The sequence below is a fragment of the Mercurialis annua genome, linkage group LG8 (assembly GCF_937616625.2).
Source record: "Mercurialis annua linkage group LG8, ddMerAnnu1.2, whole genome shotgun sequence".
Lineage (NCBI taxonomy): Eukaryota > Viridiplantae > Streptophyta > Magnoliopsida > Malpighiales > Euphorbiaceae > Mercurialis > Mercurialis annua.
This window is the reverse complement of record NC_065577.1, coordinates 42,537,612-42,559,091: the sequence shown is the minus strand read 5'-3', so window position 1 is coordinate 42,559,091 and position 21,480 is coordinate 42,537,612. Positions and strand designations below refer to the sequence as shown.

Here is a 21,480-nt window from a genome sequence, read left to right as displayed (position 1 = left end):
TATCATGATATAAATTCTAAAAAAAATCATTAGATTGTATATTTTATTTCAAAATATATAGATAATGATATATAAAAAGGAATGAGGTGGCATGTGAAGTGGTGAACATTCCATGGTTATCCCTTATTCTGTTCCACATCAAACTCTTTTAGGAATAAATCATTAAAGTATCGGTGGTTATAAAATTAAAATACGGTAACAATTAAGAAGTAAAATGATTTCAATTTTCATTTTTATGAGATTTAGTTAAAGTATTGGGACCCATAGTGTTTTTCTACCTCCAACTTTTATGAGGAATTATTTTTGATATTTGCTCTCTCGTTTAATTTTTATTTTTAATCATAAATTTGTAACATGAAGTTTTCTAAATTACAAATACAATCATAAATATGGACACTACAATCTATTTCTACATTTCTGACAAGAGTTAAGTCCAGAAAGTAACTCTAAAAGCATTGACTTACTTTATAATAATGTTCAGGCTTAATCCATTTAGAGGTCTCTATACTTTATACTTTTTTTCTCGTAGTTCTTATACTTCATTTTTATATTATCTAATCCCTTTATTTATTTAATTTTAATTTTCATATCTTTTATGAATTTTTTTTCAAATCTCTCTACTTACAAATTTTTTCCTCCAGTCACACAAAAAAACTGAAAAAAACTTAAAAAGAATCTGAAAAACAAAAAATAAATAAGTTAAGCAATCAGATGATACAAAAATGAAATATAAAGACTTATGAAAAAAAATAAAGTACAGAAACCTCTAGATGAATTTGGCCTGATATTTATCATGAGGACATTAAACTTTTCTAAAATGTAAAATCAAGATTTTAATTAACTATATACAGATGATAAATGTCAACTTCAAAATATGCATATTTCAATTAAAAATATGCTAACTATGTTAACATCAATCTTAATTTTCTGAATCTCAATTATAAGAAATTATCAATTCAGAATACTACTATGATCTGCTTTCAGGATTTGTTGTTGCATCACTAATATTGAAACTGTACTCAAAATATCTGAAGAAGCAAGCAAATCTCCCATTTCTCCGAGCTCGGGATATTCCGCCCATTGCAATAATCCCGATACTGCTTCTGGCTTGCTTTTGTGTCGTCTCCCGGCCATTATCAGATCAAAACTCCCTTGAATGGATTTAACAATCGCTGCTGTATCAGACCCGTCTCTTACAATCTCTTCTATATAAGTAATATTCATGTTCATTGCGATTTCTTGTCTCAAGCATTTTAAAGATTCGAGATCAAGCATATTTTCCCAACTATCGTGCACGATCTCTTCCGTAGTAACAAAATGCATAATTGTCAGCCGAAGTTCCGAGCTTCTCGACATTCTTAAAGCGTACGCCAGTGCTTCTCTGTCGTCTCTACCTCCGACAAATAGTAGAGCCACGTGATATATTGTCGACGAGTCAAAAATAGACGACAAGCCGCGGTTTTTTCGACGATCTAACAAAATTCCGACAGAACAGGGCGCCCTGTCAAAAACACTAATGTTCAAATTCCTAAAATCAATACTGTTCGACACAATTTTTCCAGTGTTATTCCATTTCTTATGGAACGGAAGTATAATCAACGAACACGTCTTGTCAAACGCGAGCCAACATATATCCTCGTGCATCTGTTTGAGCGGCGAAACTGCGGTGAACACGTTAACCTGAGCGGATTTTTCGAATTCGGATTTAAAATACCTAAAAATGTCGATAATCGACTGGGACCGAGATAGAGTTGATCTTTGAGAAGTCAATATCTTTTGACCTAATTGGTGATTGATTAAAAGTGGAGTGGCACTACTAACAAGCTCTTCCAAGCATAGTCCATAAACAGAAATTGGACTTTGTTTTGTAGGTTTAGAAATTTCAAAAAGCTTAATTGCAGCCATGGCATCTTCTTGTTTATGTGCACAAACTAGAATTTCAAGGTCAGCATCATATGGAGTGTACTCAATGCATTTTTTCTTATAGCCTATGTAATGCTTGCTTGGATCATATAGTAAATTGATTAATGGTGGTGCATATGATGTTAGCAAGAATACTAATAGAACCCCACATACACTTTCTAGATTCCCTGCCTGCCATGAGAAATCAAAAGTTTAATATTTAAAATATTCAACTAAATGTAAAATTTAAAATGCAAAATGAATTGATATATTCAAAACTAGGATGAAATCATAAATGTATTATGAATAAATAATTGTGTCACTTTGGTCAGTAAGATTTAAAGTAGCAATTGGCCTTCTCAATTTGTAAACAATGGACAATTAACACATAAATTAACCTTATAGATAAACCAGTCATGAATTTGCCGATTATGGGCAATTAGTCCCATTTCGAAAAATTAGTCTACACGTTGAGAGAACAGATTGCCAATTGAACGGACAATAAGGTTACAAATTGACGGGGCAAATTGCCTAAATGAGGCTAATTGCCAATCGGCAAATTTATGATTGATTTGCTGATAAAGTTAATTTATATGTTAATTGTTCATTGCTTAAAAGTTGACGAGGCAAATTGCTACTTAAGTCGATCCAGTAATTTTTATATTAGTATCAATTATATTTCATCCTTAAAAATTAGGTAAAATGATTTCTTTTCTATAACTATAGTCCAATTGATATAAATATTCTTAAAAATTATTTTGACAGTCTGGTACGTCAATTTTACGAGTTCTAAAAATTATATTCAATAAAAAACTAAAAATGATTAAAAGCCTAATTAAAATAAATAAGATAAGGATTTGACATTTTAAATTATTTTTATGATAAATTAATTCATATTCGGAGAAATATTTTATAAAATGCTATGCAATAAACTATTTTTTTAATATCATAAAAATACGTTAAAAGACCAAAATATATTTTATTTTTATAAGTTAGATCTTTTATTATTTTTATTTACTGTTTGGATTTAATTGTTAGAACTCACAAAATAAACAAATTAGACTGTCAAAATTACTTTTTATACTTAAGTCAATTTGGCATATTATCAATAGATAAAATCATTTTGCTAAAAGTTAAAATAAAAAATAAGACTTGTTTTTTCAAGTTTAATCTAAAAAAATAATGTGATAGTAAATTGTATTTTAAATTTATCAATTAAACTTTTCATCCTTTTTATTTATTACTTAGATGTAATTGATTCAACACAAAACGCAAAATTACTGGACCAAACTGCTATATATTTTAAATCATGATATATTTTTCAATTTCATCATCATTATAAATATATGAATTGATTTTTCCTATCTAAAAATTATAAAAATTTAGGATAGGTCTAGATACCTCAACTGGAGTGTAGCTCAAAAAGTAACCCATCTCCGTGATGCCTTTGACATTCAAAATTAGGGTAAGAGCAATAGCTTCTTTCAAAGAGAGTTTGATCGGAATCACAAACACAAAAGTTGCCACCAATTTGATAAGATAGCAAATTATAGCCAACTGAAAATGGACAGCGTAACGCAATGCCGGAATCGCGATCCATAAGTTAAGTTTGGAAGCTAAAAACGTAGACATAATCGGAATAAACAACCCGTAAACCACCGTATCAAGCTTCAACGTTAACATCGTTGCTAACGGAGAACCCGCCGGTATAATTAACCCTAAAACAAACGGACCCCATAAATAATTCAATCCCATTGTGTCTCCTATCGATGATAGTACCAAAACAACTGCAACAAATACGTGCACGTAAAGATTTTTAATAGGTTTTCCTTCTGGGGTTATTCTGATGAACCAAATCGAGAGCATTCTCATTGCACCGAATATAAACCCTAAAAATATAACAATCAACCCGACGGATTGAACCCAAAGTCTCACGGAATTCGACGCAGTCACTCTCCGATACGTAAACGTGGCGTTCCCGATAACGAAAATCGCGAGATCACCGAGCAATGCGGTTGCTAATGCAAGATGTCCGAGTCGAGAATTAGTAATCTTGAGTTGAATTAGAACGACACTAACATCGACGAATTGACTCCTAGAAAATGCCGTGATGTACAAGTTGGAATTATTAACTATCGCCGCCTTAGCCGGAGTGCTCACGGTTTTTCCGGCCGAAAAGACGACGTCTAATGATGATGTCATTGTGTAAGGAAATGCAAATAATAACGTACCTAAAATCCATCCTCTTCTTCCAATTCTTTTAATCCAACCGGTGTCTAATCGAACGGCTGTCAGAAATGTGAATAGAGTATATCCAATTTTTATTAATGAAGCAAAAACTTGGTTTGGAGATGGAGGGTACAATAATTCTGCTTGGTCAGGAAAAAAATATTCTATGCCTGTTCTTCCCAATATAATACCTGCCTATTTAGACATAATCAAATTAATAAAATGAAAAATAAATATTTTCTTGATTAAAATATCAACTAAGTAATGTATCCTGCTTGAAATGTGAACAAGTACAAAATTAAACCGGATGTAGTTGTGCGTTCAATTTAAGATAAAATAATTTTAACTATCCATAACTACAATCAAATTGACATATTTATTCTTAAAAAATACAGTTTAATCTGTAAATTTTAAAAGTCATAATAATTATATCAAATAAGCAAATAAAAAAATGGCGAGTCTAATTAATAAAAATAGGATTCATTCAATATCTTATGCTGTTTTTTATAATTAATTCATATTTGAAGAATTAAAAAAACATTATTTTTATGATTCAAAAATTATTTTAATAATAATATACATCTTATGGTAATTCTTTTTGACATAATTTTTTTTTATAATTCTTAAAATTTTATAATATTTTTAAGGCCTAATGTCTTAAAAAAAAACCCGACCTTTTAACCCCTTTTCAATCATACCCTGACGTTGAAAATTTGTCAATTTTACCCTATTTTGCATTTTTGTGTTTCAATTGTACCTTGAAAAATTAAATTAACGTCTTTTGCGTTTGGAAATTTGTTTAAAACATTCTCCATGTCTCGCATATATTGATTGTATATTTTTAAAATTTATTTAAATTTAGTTAAATTAATTAAGAATTTAAATTAGTGTTAATTTGATTATGGTTTTTAGTTAGTTTTTAAAAATAAAGGACTTATTTGTACTTTTTTTGAATAAAAAAGAATTTAATTTCATGTTTAGACTTAATTAATTGAATGATTTCATCATTTAAGTAAAAAAATTAACAAAAATTAAAATATTGGGGTACAATTGAAAACGGAAAATTTAAAAGTGGGTAAAATTGACAAATTTTCAACGTCGGGGTGGAATTGAAAAAAAGTTTAAAGGTGAGGGGTTTTTGAGTGATTAGGCCTATTTTTAATGATAGACTAAGTTAATATATAAATAAATTAAGGGATGAAAAACAATTATTTTCTTAATTAGAACTAGACATGTTCATGGGCCTGACATTCGGCCCATTTGTCCAAGTATGTTCCTTTAAGGCCGGATTTGAATACTAATTTTTGTCTTAAGCCTGGCCCGAGTCTGAACCCAAGTCCGGGAAAAGTCCGTTATTTTACGGGCGAGTTCGGACTTTCATTCTCTTACAATTTTTCATGTAAGCCCTGCTCAAACCCGCATATATTGAATGTAAAGTCCGGGTTTAGGTAGCAAATATGGAGCCCGATCCGAGCTTGGACTTACTAAAAATTAGTAAAGTCCGTGACGTTCGGTCCGAACCCGGCCCATAAACAAGTCTAGTTAGAACCTCATGTCTTTTTTATTTATTATCTGGTTATAACTGTTAGGATTTTAACATTGGCAAACCAAATTATACAAGTTATTTTTAAAGATATTTTTATCAGAATACATAAAATTATTTTATTTTAAGTATAATATCAAACTATACACCTTTTAATCATTTAAATTTTAATATCATGTGAATAACTAATCCACCCATAAGTTCAAACTATTACGAGAGACTCCGACAATAATTTTATTATTATCAATCTCTAACGGAAACATAAAAAATAGAAAATTAATTACCACGAAATCGGAGGTGAGTCTAGGGAAGTTCAATCTCTTGAACAAAAGATGATGAAATGTATGAGAAATCATAAACATTGCAATTAATTGAATTTGGAAACGAACAAAATCATGTTGAAGAATACTCCCACCATGTTTTGAATTCCATAATCCTTCAGAATTAACTGGAACATTATCAAAACATTCTCCACTAACATTCAAAATTGGTTGCATAGGGGTTCCCATTTTGTTTCTTAATCTTCAAAAAATAAAAAATAAAATTAAAAAATTGATTCTGCAAAAGCTCAATGAATTTAGTGACTATATACTATATATAGGTATTTATTTTGGGCAGTACGTTGGTATATATGTACCATTATTTTAGTTAAGTCTTTAACAGAATTAGCTCTAAGTATAGAACTGAATTTAATTTTCAATTAGGCCCTTCTTTAAATATTTTTGGTGCTAATGATATATATTTTGAGCATTTTGTTCAAAATTATGGAACCAATTAGAGATTAGTGATTCTGAACTAAACAGAATCTAAAAAAATTATTAATAGCCACAAATTTGTAAAGTGTTTATCTACAACAAGAAACTTTAGTTAAATCTTTGATCAGTGCAACAATTATATAACAACTTTAATGTTTGTTCACTCAACAATTTTTTTAAGAAAGGGTTTAAGAGACAAAATTCAATGTTTTAAAGTAATTGCATTCAAAGAAAATAATATTAAATTAATCATGTTTGTAGAAATGATACTCCCTAAGGTGGTGCCTGAATTTGATTCTTATCATAATCTCAAATAGGTATATAATCTCTATTATTTGTTTTCTTTAATTTTTTAGCACCCAATAGATTTTTATTCAGTTTAAGAGTTATAACAATTTTTTTAATATTTTATTGTCATTATTTCTCTATTTTGCTTACATTTTATTATTTGCTATTATAATAGTTTGTGTTGATTAATTACTACTAAGTGGTATTAATTTTCATGGTCACCAAACTTTTATTTAATTTAAATTTTTATTATGAAGTGTTAATTTGTTTAAATTTGGATATTGGACTTTAAAATTGCAAGCTACATGAAGTTCTTTAGTGAGTTTAGAGTATATGTGACAATCCAATCTTATTGCATCATGGAACTATAAAAAGTTTCTTATACTAAAATAAAATAAAATTAAAGTTTATAAGTGACCGAGGATATTTAAATTCGTTATTGATTTAGAAGATTAATAGTTTTGCAATTTGGTGACTACATATATTAATTTATTTCAATTTAATTACTAAATTTTAATTTTATTTCAACTAGAGATTTTCCAACTAAAAATGCATGTGGCAGCAATATTTTATTTGAAAAGTTGTAGTGTATTCATAATATAATCTAAAACTATCCTCCAAAATGCAATACGCGATAAATTTTCAAGAAAAAATTAGTAAAATCTTATTGTCACGCGGCAAATTCCGGCTGCCATTTATTCATTTTGGCCGGGAAAACCTCATTTAAAATAAAATTAAAAAAATTAAAGTTTGATAACTGAAATATATAAAAAAAAACTCAGTCTCAACTAATAATAAAACTTTTATTTACTAGCTAGTCATAAATTAAAAGAAATTAGTACAAAACCTATGGTATTTTATGAAATAGAATTATCTAATAAAATCCTCAATCATATGTAAAATACAAGAGGTTAACAGGGCAAAATTTAATTATATAGGTTCCTTAATTACTTGATTACATTAATTACAACTTATTTTCAAAATCATGCATTCAAAATACTAATATGACTAGCTTTCAATATTTTTTGTTGAACAACTAATATTGAAACTGAACTAGCAATTTCAGAAGTAGCCAGTTGATCACCTGTTGGTCCCAAGTTTGGAAATTCTATCCATTGTGATAATCCTGACACTGCTTCAGGTTGCGTTTCGTGTCGCCGACCTACCAATATAAGATCGTATTTTTCTTGTATCGATAGAACAATTCCCGCTGTATCGGAACCATCTTTTACGGTCTCTTCTATATAATTTATATTACCATTATTCACAATTAAAATTCCTACGGAACAAGGTGCTCTTTCCAAAACATTATTATTCAATTTCCGCCATTCATTATTGTTCGAAACCATTTTCCCTTTACTATTCCATTTATGATGAAATGGAAGTATTACTAAAGAACAAATATTGTCGAACGCCTGCCGACAAATATCTTCGTGCATCGATTTTAGAGGCGATACGGCTGTAAATGTTTTCCTGCGCGATCTTGTGATGTTGTTAGATTCCATCTTATAATCAATTGGTATTAAGTGAAGGTGCCCAAATAATATATAAATACAAGTCCATTCACACACACAACCAATGAGCAACAAAGTTGCCCTTACGCAAATCTCATGTGGGCCGGGTCAGACTCAAATTGTGTGAATGGAAAAGACTTTGATACCATGTTAGATTATATCTTAAAACCAATTGGTATTAAGTGAAGGTGCCCAACTAATATATAAACACAAGTCCATTCACACATACAACCACTACAAAAAATGAGAGATAAGGGGACCTTAAAAATGGTCTTCTAATCTCTCAAAAATGGTCCTCTATTCTTTAGAGGACAAATAAGTTGGTCCCTACAGTTCGTCCCTATTGCCTCCGTCCCCTATTATTTAGGGGACAACAAAAATGAAGTTGTCCCCATTTTGGGGATGATTATTGTCCCCAATTTTAGGGACGACAATTATCCCCTTAGAAGGGACCAATATCGTCCCCATCTAATGGGGACGACTTTCATCCCCATATATCGGGGACGACTTTTATCCCTATTTAATGAGGACAACTTTCGTTTTTGTTTACTAAAATTATTTTTATTACTAATTAACAGGGATAATTTTGATTCTGATAATAGAGACAATTCTATATATCAATAAAATCTTCATTATAATTCAAAATGTTAGAATACACAACTGTACATTCATATTAAACCAAGACTAAACTATTAATTATAAGAATTTCACTTGAGTTCTATTTACTATAGAAATTCATTGATCAAAATATACATAATATGAATTTTCTAATTTGTTGACAGTCGGCAACTGATGGCTCTTAGATCTTCGTGAAATCTTTTTGTCGAAAAGATCCTATAAAACGCAAACACAAATAAAAGTATAATGATAAGAAAGACAGCATATTTAATTAACGCTTCCAGATTATTACTGTATAAAAAATATCACAAATGCAAGGCTCAAAGAATTGACACAACAAAGTAAACCATAAATAATATTTGTTACTGGAAGCTTAAAGTTAATTGTTTTAATAGATTGTCAGTTTGCCAAGTGAAAAAAAGTGTACTCCAATACTAACATATATATCAAAAGTCAGAATATGTTAATGCTGCAAGCAACAATCATGCTAGAAAAATAGAAGAGACAGTGATTCCATTGATTTATAATTCGAAGAAAAAATTAAATTGATACCAACAATTTATTAAATTTGCAGAAATATGATATGTAAAACATAGAACTCAAATAGAAACTTACACGAAAACTTAGTGAAGAAAATCAGGAAAAGATGGTGGGCAGAGAGCTGTGACAGGGTCAAGGAGCTTTACAATGTCCAAACTCCAAAGGTTCGCGTTTCCGCTCTCAACGCCCCCGTGTTCTGAAGATGAGTTGACGTCTTGCACTAATTAACCTATATAACACAATGACATGATCAAGGCATCCATGAAAATACAAAAACGGTAGAAGATTTCACCTGCTGCAATGCAACAAAACAGAAAAATTAACAGAGAAGATTTCACTATTGTTGATGCTGCCTTCAGCTTTTGGTGTAGCTGTGACGTGTTTATTGATGCTGGTCATTAGATCACAACAACAAAATAAGTTTTAAAAATTGTAAGAATGATACATAGCAAATGCAATTCAACTAAATTGACAATTACATAGCAAATCTAATTCCAATGCTTATGGCATGATAAGGAATAACTATTTAATAAAGTACTAAGTTACCTAATATGATATACATATTGTATTGTATCAACAAAGAGGAGTTTAAAGAAAAGGATAATTATTTGCTGCAAAGATATGAATTTCATTCAATCATAAGCCAGTAAGAAGTTTTTTTGTTTTCTTTTCTCCCAATGGATAAAAGAAAATAAAGTTTCAAATTAACGAAGACAAACTAATAGACGATCAGCAACAAACCTAATGTACTAGCTCATGAGTGTCAAATTCATGTCGAACAATGCTCATGAAGGGTATCACACACAAATTCAGTTTCAATTTTTCACAGTTTCATCAACAATCTGCTGAACTTTTTCCCGTTGAAGCTGCTTATGCAACAAGCTGTAAGCAATGGTGATGCATACACATTTCCAACAATAAATATTTTGCATCTTAAAAGGAAACAATAACAGTATACATGTAAATAAAACTGAAAAAGGAGAATTGAAGATCTAACCCGTATAGAAGGCAAGCAGAGTCACAATGCTAGCCTTCATCTCTAGATATTAGCTTAGCTCATTTGATCAAGCCCCTCCCGCATTAGAATGACTCCATCGCGAGTTGCCGTACCCCGGAAAGCAAAGTAGCACATACACTTTATTCAGTTAAAAAAAGTAAATCATGTGCAATTAAAAAGAGAGGAAATAATGAACCTGGTGATAGAACAGTTTGCTGCAGTGTTAGGCAACAAAATTGTGTTTGTTTTGAACGATTACAAATTGAAATTGCTAATTCCATGAGTTAATTGATGTCAAAATTGAATCAAAACCAAGAGAAATCTACGAATTCGATAAATGTGAGACTAAAAATATAACACAGGAACGGAATAAATCCTGCGCTACAAAAAGAATCAAATAAAAATTTCACGTTTTTGTTAACCATTTGAGAATAGATGTTGGAATAAGCGATTGTCGAACATCCCAGAAAAGCGAGTAACACACACCTGATATAACTATGAGAAAATAGAATTGTTCTTGCAATTGGCCTGACCTAAAAAAAACAAACGATGCACAGTAGAAATCCAAAAACAAAGAATTAAAATTATGCTTATAAAATGAATGAGAATCATCTTTAACTCAAAAACACACTTACCTTGATGAATTGAGAGTGGAAATATTGTAATTTAGACTTGCTTCAGTGAACTAAGTGTTCCAATTTTTTTTACCTAAGGGATTCAGCCCTAAAAAGAAAGACGATTTCGCCACTTTTTTAGATAAGTTTTGATATTTTGTTTAAACTCTAGTAATTAATATAAAGAGAAATAAATTAGTGTCCCCTATTGTATATAGAATTTAATTTTATATTGAATAGTAAATGTCGTCCCCATTGATATTATAATAAGAGAATTGGGGACAATTTTTTTAAACGTTCCTATTTTTATTAAGTTTCAGTTTTTAGGGACGATTTAAATATTAGGGTCCCCAATTTTTGTCCCTTTAGATCTCATTTTTTGTAGTGAACCAATGTGGGATTTCCCACTTTAACAGTTGTAACATGAAATACTTGAAGATATCGATAATAGGTTGCGATCTGGATCTTTTAGAAGCCGATCTTTTTTGCCCTAATTGATGGTTGATTACATAAGGTGAGTCACTTCCAAGAAGTTCTTCAAAGCATAATCCATTAATTGTTAATGGACTATCTTTACCAAGATTAGAATACTCTAATAATTTGATTGCTGATAATGCATCCTCTTGCTTATTTACACAAGCTAATACCTCTAATTTTGCTTCATTTGATGTATATTGTATACATTTATTCTTATACCCTATGTAATGTTTACTTGGATCATACAACAATTTCGTCAAAGGCGATACGTATGATGTCAATAAAAATATTAACAAAATTCTGCTCGCACTGTCCAAATCTCCAGACTGTCGAAAAGAAAAACAGATAGATGATCAAAGATTGAAATAAAAAAACTAAAACTCATAAAGAAATGACAACATCTGAATCAAACAGACCCGCTCAGGACTAATTGATACACAAGCGAGATTTAGAGTTGAGGAGGTCTCGCGTTAGAGATTCAGTTAGGGCTAATTAACTAATAAGTAGTACATATTTATGTTTATTTGTGACGGAAATTATCGTCACAACATTTTGCTACAGTTTTATGACGGAAATTACAGTCATAAATTCTATGGCATCACTTTCTGTCATAAATTTTAAAAATCTGTAGTGAAATAAGTTCTTCACAAACTTATGACAAACTTTTTTTAGCCATAAGTATTCATCATAATTTAAATGTTTTTTGTACTCAAAGTATTTTTCTTAAGAAACTAAGAATAGAAATATCAATAGTACTTCAATTTGTGACAGACATTGTCGTCACAAGATCTTACGATAGATTTATATGGTGGAAAATGTCGCAGTAAAATTTTATGACAACACTTTCCGTCATAATCCCGTCATAAATTTTCAAAAATTCATCATAATTCCATACATCCGTAACGAAGTTTTTAGTACGGAAGTTATATTTACCTCGATAACACTGTATAAGAAAAACGTCCCCATCTCGCGAGGTCCTTTGACATTAACAATGAGTGAAAAAATAATAGCATCAGTAAAATTAATCTTGACAGCCATTGAAAATAATAAAGTTGCTACCAACTTAATAAGATATCCAAACAAAGCCATCCGAAAATTAAGAAGATCTTCAAAATATGTAAAACAAATAGCCACAAATCAAATTTGTTCGCTAAAAATGAACACAGCAGTGGAATTAGCAATCCCGACACAGCAGCGTCAAACTTGGAAGTAACCGTTATCGCTAACGGCGATCCTGACGGAATAGTCAACCCGACCATCAAAGGACCTAACAGAAAATCCATTCCTAAACCGTCACCAATGCTTGCCAAAATCAAAACAATTGAAATTATTGAAACTATATAAATATCCTTTAGGGGTGTTCCTTTAGGAGTCATTCTGATGAACGCGTAAATTAATCGTCGCGCGACGATGAATACGAATCCCATATATAAAACTAGATGAACAAAGAATAAAATCCCAACTCTTACTGATGATGCATAGAATAATCTGTTCAAAGTTGACACCACTAAATTCTGAAAAACATATCTTATTAGATTACTTAACAATGTTGATGCTAACGCGAGATGTCCGATCCGAGAATTACTCAGCTTAAGCTGCATCAGACTAGCCCTGACGTCGACAAATTCACTTGAAACCATTACCGAGAAATAAACATTGATATTGTTTAATCTTGCGCCCTTTGCGGGATCGCTTAACTCAACTTTCAGATCGAATTTTGCGGTTATTGTTTGCGACATTGTGTAAGGGAATGCACAAAGTAGAAATGATAAAATAATAATTCTATTTCCTAATTTTTTTAATCAACATTGGATCCATTCTGTATCATTATCCTGTTGACAAAAAAAAGGATCCATTCTGACTCCTGCTAGGAATGTGAATAAAATGTATCCAATTTTTAGTAATGCACCAAATACTAAATTAGGCATTGGAGGAAATACTGCTCTTGCTGCTTCAGGAAAATATCTTTCAAAAAATGTTGGTCCCAAGATAATTCTTGCCTGATTATATCTTTTTTTTTAAAAAACAGAAAGCAAATTCTGAAACTCTTTTTATTGCAATAAAGAAATTGTAAGTTTCTAATTTGAAACTCCGAGATGAGAGCACAGTGTTGCACGGAAACAGAAACAGACAAAACTGGAAAATGAAAAAACTTTATCTTTATAAAGATAAGTTACAAGTTTAAAGTTGTAGGGTTTTAGAAGTGTTTTAGGAACGAAAACAGAACTTCATAATATAGGACTCGATAAATTTCCGAGCACATAGAATCTTGTAGCTGTAATATCATACTAATACATTGTTAAGTGACTATCTTTACTAAGATTTGTCATCTTTTACTGTGCAACATAGAATCCAAAACTCCCATATTTGTACAGAGATGAAAACAAATTATGTCTATGTTGCACGGAAGCAGAAATGACAAAACAGAAAAATGCTAAAAATAAGTTAAAAAATATAAAATTTTTGAGTTTCAGAAATGAAACTGAAACTCTAAAACGCAAAACTCGACAACTTTTCATGCAACATAAAATTATATGAAAGATGCGTACCAAAACATCAGAGGTGAGTCTAGGAAGGTGAAAACGCCTTAAGGAACTTTAAAATAAATGAGAAAGGGAGAATAATGCAATTAATTGAACTCGAAATCGAATAAAAAAATGTTGCAAAATAGTTTCTCCTTTTTTCTCATTCAATATTCCGTTAGAATTAACTCTAATGTAATCGAAACATCCTGAACTTATGTTAACGGCAGCTTTAACCCCGTCCATCATAAGATGATAAACCTTAAAAAATATCTTAAAATTAATTTGAATAAAATGAAATTTTATTTTTCATTTTCTTGGATTCTGAGAAAGATTTTGCATACATTTTGTTGGTTATTGCATTATTTTGGCAGTTGAAGAAGCTGAATTTTTCAGTTTTATTTGAGACTAATATATGACCAACCAATTTTTTTCTTTTTGCTTCCAACTCATGTTTGAATATAACTAACTACTGCTAAATTTAGAATTTGATTTTATTGGATGTTTCCAAGGCCATGTAATTTATGTTTATTCAAATATGAATGCTTTTACCATTAAGAGTGTCTGAAAACCTAACCATATCGATAAATTTGGTTCGCGGTTTGACATTAATTATTACAGATTTTGTTTTTTTTTTGGTTTGGGTTGGTAAATAAAAAATTTGGAATAAATCATGAACTTTACAACTTTCAATTTTAACACGTTTTTCAGTTTTTGCAATTTAAAGTACGAACTATCAATTTTTAGCAATTCGGAACATCGGTCAATTTATCGATAGAAAAGACACGACGCGACTGTTGCATCCACTGTTTTGGCATATATCAGCATCTTTTTAACAAAAAAATTATCATTTATTTCAAATTGCGATAATTTAATAATTCGTGTTTTATACAACAAAAATTGAAAATTCGTATTACAATTACAGATTAACTTAAAGTTCATCATTTGTTTTGCAATTACTCCAAAACTTTTACTTAAATTTACTACACATTTCCAAAGTGAAAAACCAAATCTAGATGTAAAATCAAGCGAACCGACTGGTTCAATTTGGTTCGATTTGAATAATTCTATAATTTTATAGATTCGGTCCGGTTTTGGAGAAAACCACATCTCTACTATTGTCCTAAATACAATTCCTTTCCTTAAGCTTTAATAATAACTCTATTAAGAGAAATTCCTGGGACTAAATATATTCACTAGAGAGTAATTAAGTAACCAAACACATCAATTTCACTAAAAATAAAATGATTTTGCATCAAATTGAAAGATTAAAAAACTAGGTTCTTACAATGTAAAGATCAAAACCTGAAACATCAGAATAAAATTTTACAGATCAAAACCCGAAACATCAGAAGATAGGTGTCATCATCTTTGATCTGTCTCGGCAATCCTGACTGTAATATTTGCAATGTTGATCGCTGCCGTCCATTCTGAAAGCACCAATCATCTCCGAAATCAAATTAGACATATCTGTAATCTTTGAGTCAGAATTATTTCCTAGAAAAGGGTCTTTCAGGAGCTCAATTGCAGACAATCTCTCGGAAGCCGGAACAATACACTTCTCGATGAATTCCCGAACTTGCGGATCTTTCACTTTCGCAAGAGAATCAGGTTTTAAACCTGAAGCTAGCTTCTTTCGTATCTCTTCCATGCCGTTGCATTCGCTATACGGATATTCCCCTGTCACCATCTCGAGTATGCACATCCCAAAAGCATAAATATCGACAAACTCATTAAATTCGCCACCTTCTTGATAAACCTCGGGAGCAATAAATGCAGGAGTGCCCTTCACAACACTCGGAAGAGAATTCTGATTCTGATTCATCACGATTGCTATTCCGAAATCTCCAATTTTAACTTCTCCCTCTCTCGTAACCAACAGATTGTCGCACTTCAAATCGCGATGAACTATACGGTTGCTATGCAAATAGATTAATCCTGTCAGAATCTGCCTGGCCCAATTCTTGATTACTTCCGTGTTAAGATACCTTCGATTCTTGGAACAATAATTCTTTAAAGATCCTGAAGGAAACAACTCGGTAATAATATTCAGAGTCATGTTCTTTTCATTGATCCAATAATGAAAAAACCTGACGACTCTGTCATGATTTAAAGACTTGAGTAAATTAACTTCTGATAGAAGCATGTCGAAATTTTCAGGATTGACAAGACTCTGACACCAAGCAACTTCAATACGATGAACTTTATCGAAACCCTTGTACACGATTTTCGATCCTCCTTTACCCAAGATTTCGCAGTATTTTAGAAATCTTCCGGTTGGATCTTCCTCCGGTACTAAATCGCCTGATCCGACAGACGAATTCGCATGAGGAACTCTTGATTTTGATTTTGATTTCGCCCTTTTTGTTAAAAGACGCAGAATTTCTTTAGGGGACAACATTGCTTGAAACCCACGTAAAATTACCCTGTGGTATTGTTTGATTTGATAGGAAAAGCTTCGGAAACAATGGTATTTATGGTGACTGGAAATTCGGTTTGGAAAAGGAATCATAGTCTGATTAGGACTCAATAAATGTTAATTGGAGTCTGAAGAGTTTGAGAATCATCAGTCATAGTCTTCTAAAGTCATTGAAATTATATACAGATCAAATTTCATTAATTCTAGTTTTAAGATACAATTAATTTATTATAGTCAAAAAAAAATTTAAATTTTTTTTAGTTTTGTTTGGCAAAAGGAGTATTTCGATTACTGTACTTATATTATTTTTGGCATTGGCCACTTTTATTTATCAATGTTAAATTTCATGCGTCGTGATATATAAAGGTAGCCACGGGCCGGGTTGAACTGTGAACCGGCCCAATCAAATCCTTAAAAATTGACCTAGAATCAAAGGAAATCTAGTTCCGTACCGGTTTAATATTTTTTAAAGCCGGAAACCTCAAACCATCAGGTTCAATTCCGAACCAATTCTTTATTATATACTATATATGTATTTATATTAAATTAAATGGAATTCTGTTAGTTTTAAGTACAATTAGTAACTTATTTTAAGATCAAATTTAAAGTTAACTTAATTTTATATGTTGATATTTAATTTTAATAAAAAAAAATTTATTTTATTTTTGGAAGCTCCGTTTAAGAGGCGATTCAGAGCCGATTTAAGTGTTCTTTGAACCTCAAACCGGCACTTTTGGTGTACGAATCACAGCCACCTTTAATGATACCTAAATTCATGAACTGATTAATTACATTTTTCGGTTCGGTTTTTCAGTTTTACTTCGTTTTATTGATTTCACCAGTTCTTTTGCCAACTCCTTGAAAATACATTTTAATTGTAGTTTTAGAAACAAAATTGACATTTGCCTCTAAATTTTAGCAGCTTTGTACCTCTAGTAATCCTACATATTTCATTCTGATTAAAAAACAAAATTTGTGCAGAAAAGAAATTCAAGTGTCATTTTATGGTGACATGTCAAGTAAAGACTGGACTGTCACAGTTTACACTACAACTTAACATTTGGATGACATGCACGGTCACTGGTTATTTTTATGGATGAGGTTGACGAAATTCACACTACTCTGGGTAACAGAAAAATCGACACGTGTTGGTAAACTGCTATGTACACGTGTTATTCTGAGCTTGCTTCTAATTATTTTTTGCATTTTTTAATAGCTAGATGTTAACTCATTGTTTCCCAACTTAAACATGTTTGTCTAAAATTCCATTTTTCATTTTCAAAATCTAGAACAAAAACTTTAAACAACATAAACTTTAGTTTCTTTCATTTATGTACCATATATAATTTACAATTAGACAATGTAATATTTGTCTACATAATTAAATGCTCTTCCATCTTAAAATAATTATCCATTAGCCTTTTTCACATAATTAAAATAATGTAATCAATAATTAAATTTTTATAAGTTTTTATTATAATCTTATTAGATAGTATGACAAATTCATTTTCATAAGTTTATATCACTTAATTTTAAATAAAAATAATATAAAATAATAATTTATTATAAATGAGCAAGCATCTAGAACAAAAAATGGACAATTATTTTAGAATAGAAAGAATAATTTATATATTATAAAATTAATAATTTGCACAAAAGATATCATAAATCTAATCAAATATTACTTTTGTAATAGAAAAACATAACTAATATTATATAATTCAATTAATTTTATTAATCAAATGACTCGAATAAATCACGGATTAAATACATTAAAAAAACAGAATATACAATAATTCTATACATTAAATAATAGATACAAATGAGCCCAAAAAAGTGACATTTCCCACATTTTCACAATTTTCTAGCTTCAAATTGATTTTTTAAAATTAAAAAATAAAGCCCAAAGATTATATAAGTAATCAAGTATAAACAAAAACTATACTAAAAGTACCAAAATGAACATTCTAAGAAAGAAAGCAGTAGAGTAGCTACTTAAAACAAGTATAAGGACTCTTACTTAGCGACAGTACCTGAAAAGGAAGTTTCCCGCGAAACCAAAACGTGTCGATAAATCTCGAACATCCGATACGCCACTAATGACGATCTCACCATTAATAATTTGCCACGTCATCACTAAGTTTCGATTCTACACAGTTGTCAGAAAATTCTAGAGAAGGCTATAAATATCTATTTTCCTTGCCCTAAAAAAGAATTTCAGATTCTTGAATAACAAGCTCGCTCACTTTCTTACACTTCTCTCTAAAATTTTCTTACTCAAATTTTTACAATCAAATCAAAATCAATTTAAACAGAGATTAATTCACTCGAGAACAAGAACAAAATCAAAGGTTGGAGGCTAGAAATTCGAATTTCAAGGTTAATTTACAGGTAAGTTCATTGATTTCATTTTTCTTTTTAATTCTTGATTTTTGTGTTTTGATTGGTTTTATTTGGTGGGGTTTTGATTAATTTAACTGGGTTTTATTCTTTTTTGAAAAATTGGTATTGATTTTTGTTTGGTTTTTAATGGGTTTTTGATTAATTAAACTGGGTTTTATTCATTTTTGAAAAATTTGTGTTGATTTTTTTTTTGTTGGTTTTCTTTGATGGGTTTTTGAATAATTGAACTGGGTTTTCTTCTTTGTTGAAAAATTCGTGATTTTTTTGATAGGGTTTTGGATTTCAATTTCGCAAATTAGGGTTCATTTGGTTAAAAACGCTGTCGTTTCTCGCTTTTTAACTGCTAATTTTAACTTTAGTCTTCTCAGTTAGGTCACTGAGAAAGAATTAGCGTTTTTTTCGATTTCTTTCTTGTTTTAAGTTACTTGGTTGCGAAGAAATAAATTTTAGGGTTTTATTATGATTTATAATCTCGTATCCACTTTTATTTTTTTATGAATTGCTCGTACTTAAAGAAGAGTCTTTAATTTTAAATCGTTCGTTGCTAATCGTAATTATCTTGTATTCGATGCAGATTCTGGAGGTTTTCAGTTGAAGAATTGGCGGAAATATGGGAGCTTTTAATCAGAACTCGAGTACGAGTTCTCGTATGCAATTGGATTCGACAAGTAAGAAGAGAAAGCGCGAAGGAACTAAATCGGTTGCTGAGACACTAGATAAATGGAGAGAGTACAACAAGTGCCTGGAGTCTTATGTTAAAGATGGGGGTGATGGCAATGACGGGAAGCCACTGCGTAAAACGCCAGCTAAAGGTTCGAAAAAAGGGTGCATGAAAGGGAAAGGAGGACCGGAGAATTCGGAATGCAGTTATCGAGGTGTTCGACAGAGGACTTGGGGGAAGTGGGTTGCTGAGATTAGAGAACCTAATAGAGGACCTAGGCTTTGGCTTGGTACTTTTCCAACTGCGTATGATGCTGCTGTTGCTTATGACGAAGCTGCTAAAGCGATGTATGGTAGCTTTGCTCGGTTGAATTTCCCTGAGCTATCAACAAGTTCAAAGAATGATCAGCAATTTGCTGCTGCTGGGTATTGTTCTATTGGGACTCCTGCGAGTTCAGAGTTTTCTACTACTACCTCGAATCATTCTGAGGTTTGTGCAGTTGAGGAGATGAAGGATGGTATTGTAGGAGTTGGGGATGGTGAAGGTGAATCGATAATCCGACCTCAGTGTGGGACAGTTATTCAATCTGCGCAACCTACTCGATTGCAAAAGGAAGTGATGGATACAGGGGATGATGTTAAAAGTACTGCTGGGATTGAAGCAGGTGTTGCACAAGAATCTCGTTGGAGCATGGCTTGTGATAGTAAACAGAAAGGTGTATACGATCCACTGGATACTGTCGATGATGGTAAAAATACTGGTGGGATCAAAGCATGTGTCGAAGCAGAATCTCATCAGAACGTGGCTTGTGATACTAAACAGAATCCATATGATACGCAACAAGTCACAGAAGATTATTTTCTCAACTTTGAAGACTTGAATTGGGGTTTTGAAAACGAAGCAACGGGGGCGGATGGATGGCAAAATTTCACTATGGATGAGATGTTTAGTGTAGACGAACTGCTTGGGGCAATAGAGAACCACCCTCTTGATCTGGAAACTGATAGCAGTCCATTGCTATTCTCTGGTAATGATCTCCTTCCGCGTAATCATGAACTGGATACGTCGTTCACATTGAACAGTCTAGATACAAGATTCATCGGCGGACATCAGCAAGCAGAGCAGGTGCCTTCCGGTTGTGGTTCCAGCTTCATAAAGCCAACTCCAAGTAGGGGGGAGGAGGACAGCAATAAATCATTTGATTTCAAGCATCCTTCGGTTTTTGATATGTGGACTCGGATTAGGGAGACATAATCGATACGATTCATGAATTCTTTTATTTATAATGTGGATTTAAGTAATATATATTATGTAGACATGCTCACTTGGTGACTGACTGTTTTTTCTTGAATTGACATAGAAATGAGCTGATTCTCTAGAGGTTTTCATGTTAGAGAAATTGGCTGTTTTGGTTTGTTTTGAATGTACATAAAGAGGATTTTGAGCTCTTTTTGGTTTCATATAAATAAAAAAAAAAACTTAAGTTTTGATGTTCTGTTTTATAGTCTTCTTTGCAGTTGGTACTGCTCACTGTTCCGTTCTGTTCTTAAGCTTGCATATGTCTTCTATATATTTTATTTTTATTTTATTTTTAGTTTACTTTTGTATATTTAATAAGTTTTAATAGTTCTAGTCCTGTTAACTAAAGTTTTTTTTTTTTGCTAGTTCCACTTTTTAATTTTTAGAATTTTAGTTAACTTAGTTAAATTGATTTCGATTATAATTTTTTATATAATTAGTTCTAGTTGAGGAGATAAAGCGGTCCTGTTAATTAAACTGAAAATAACTAATTCTAAGGGTGCTTGAATTAATTTTTTACAATTTAATGATCAAAAACTCTAATTTGTCTCATCTATTTATAAATTTTAATGGAAAAAATTATATATATAGTAGCTGTATTTTAATTTTATTTTATTCAAAAAATTATTATATATGTACAATTTAATTTCAATTTTTTTTTAAAATATATATACACCGTAAGTTTTCAAGATTAATAAA

The 21,480-nt window shown here is 31.0% G+C and overlaps 3 protein-coding genes, 1 long non-coding RNA gene and 1 pseudogene across 8 annotated transcripts; 1 reads left to right on the top strand and 4 right to left on the bottom strand.

The window, feature by feature from the left end:
• Positions 1-951: 951 nt before the first annotated feature.
• LOC126662115 (cation/H(+) antiporter 4-like) lies at positions 952-4,006 on the bottom strand. The gene is made up of 2 exons (XM_050356001.2): positions 3,304-4,006; positions 952-2,094 (listed from the first exon to the last, which is right to left on the bottom strand). The coding sequence occupies exons 1-2, from the start codon at positions 3,772-3,774 to the stop codon at positions 952-954; spliced, it is 1,614 nt and encodes a 537-aa protein (XP_050211958.2). The 5' UTR covers positions 3,775-4,006.
• A 3,694-nt stretch (positions 4,007-7,700) lies between these two features.
• Positions 7,701-14,245, bottom strand: LOC126662114 (cation/H(+) antiporter 6A-like; annotated as a pseudogene).
• LOC126659973 (uncharacterized) lies at positions 8,840-11,226 on the bottom strand. Of its 5 annotated transcripts, none has more exons than XR_008789623.1 (5): positions 11,022-11,226; positions 10,387-10,919; positions 9,682-10,271; positions 9,465-9,618; positions 8,840-9,065 (listed from the first exon to the last, which is right to left on the bottom strand). It is a non-coding gene; the product is annotated as an uncharacterized LOC126659973 (long non-coding RNA). The 5 variants fall into 5 exon arrangements; XR_007635160.2 differs by having other exon boundaries at positions 9,465-9,780; positions 10,131-10,271; positions 11,022-11,221; XR_007635157.2 differs by having other exon boundaries at positions 9,465-10,271; positions 11,022-11,225.
• Positions 14,246-15,288: 1,043 nt separating the features above from the next.
• Positions 15,289-16,420, bottom strand: LOC126661316 (probable serine/threonine-protein kinase WNK7). Its single transcript, XM_050355136.2, has one exon. It carries the CDS (start codon positions 16,398-16,400, stop codon positions 15,348-15,350), a length of 1,053 nt encoding a protein of 350 aa, XP_050211093.1. The 5' UTR covers positions 16,401-16,420; the 3' UTR covers positions 15,289-15,347.
• Positions 16,421-18,632: 2,212 nt separating this feature from the next.
• Positions 18,633-20,977, top strand: LOC126662373 (dehydration-responsive element-binding protein 2B-like). The gene is made up of 2 exons (XM_050356340.2): positions 18,633-18,809; positions 19,396-20,977. Exon 2 carries the CDS (start codon positions 19,432-19,434, stop codon positions 20,734-20,736), a length of 1,305 nt encoding a protein of 434 aa, XP_050212297.1. The 5' UTR covers positions 18,633-18,809; positions 19,396-19,431; the 3' UTR covers positions 20,737-20,977.
• Positions 20,978-21,480: the final 503 nt, after the last annotated feature.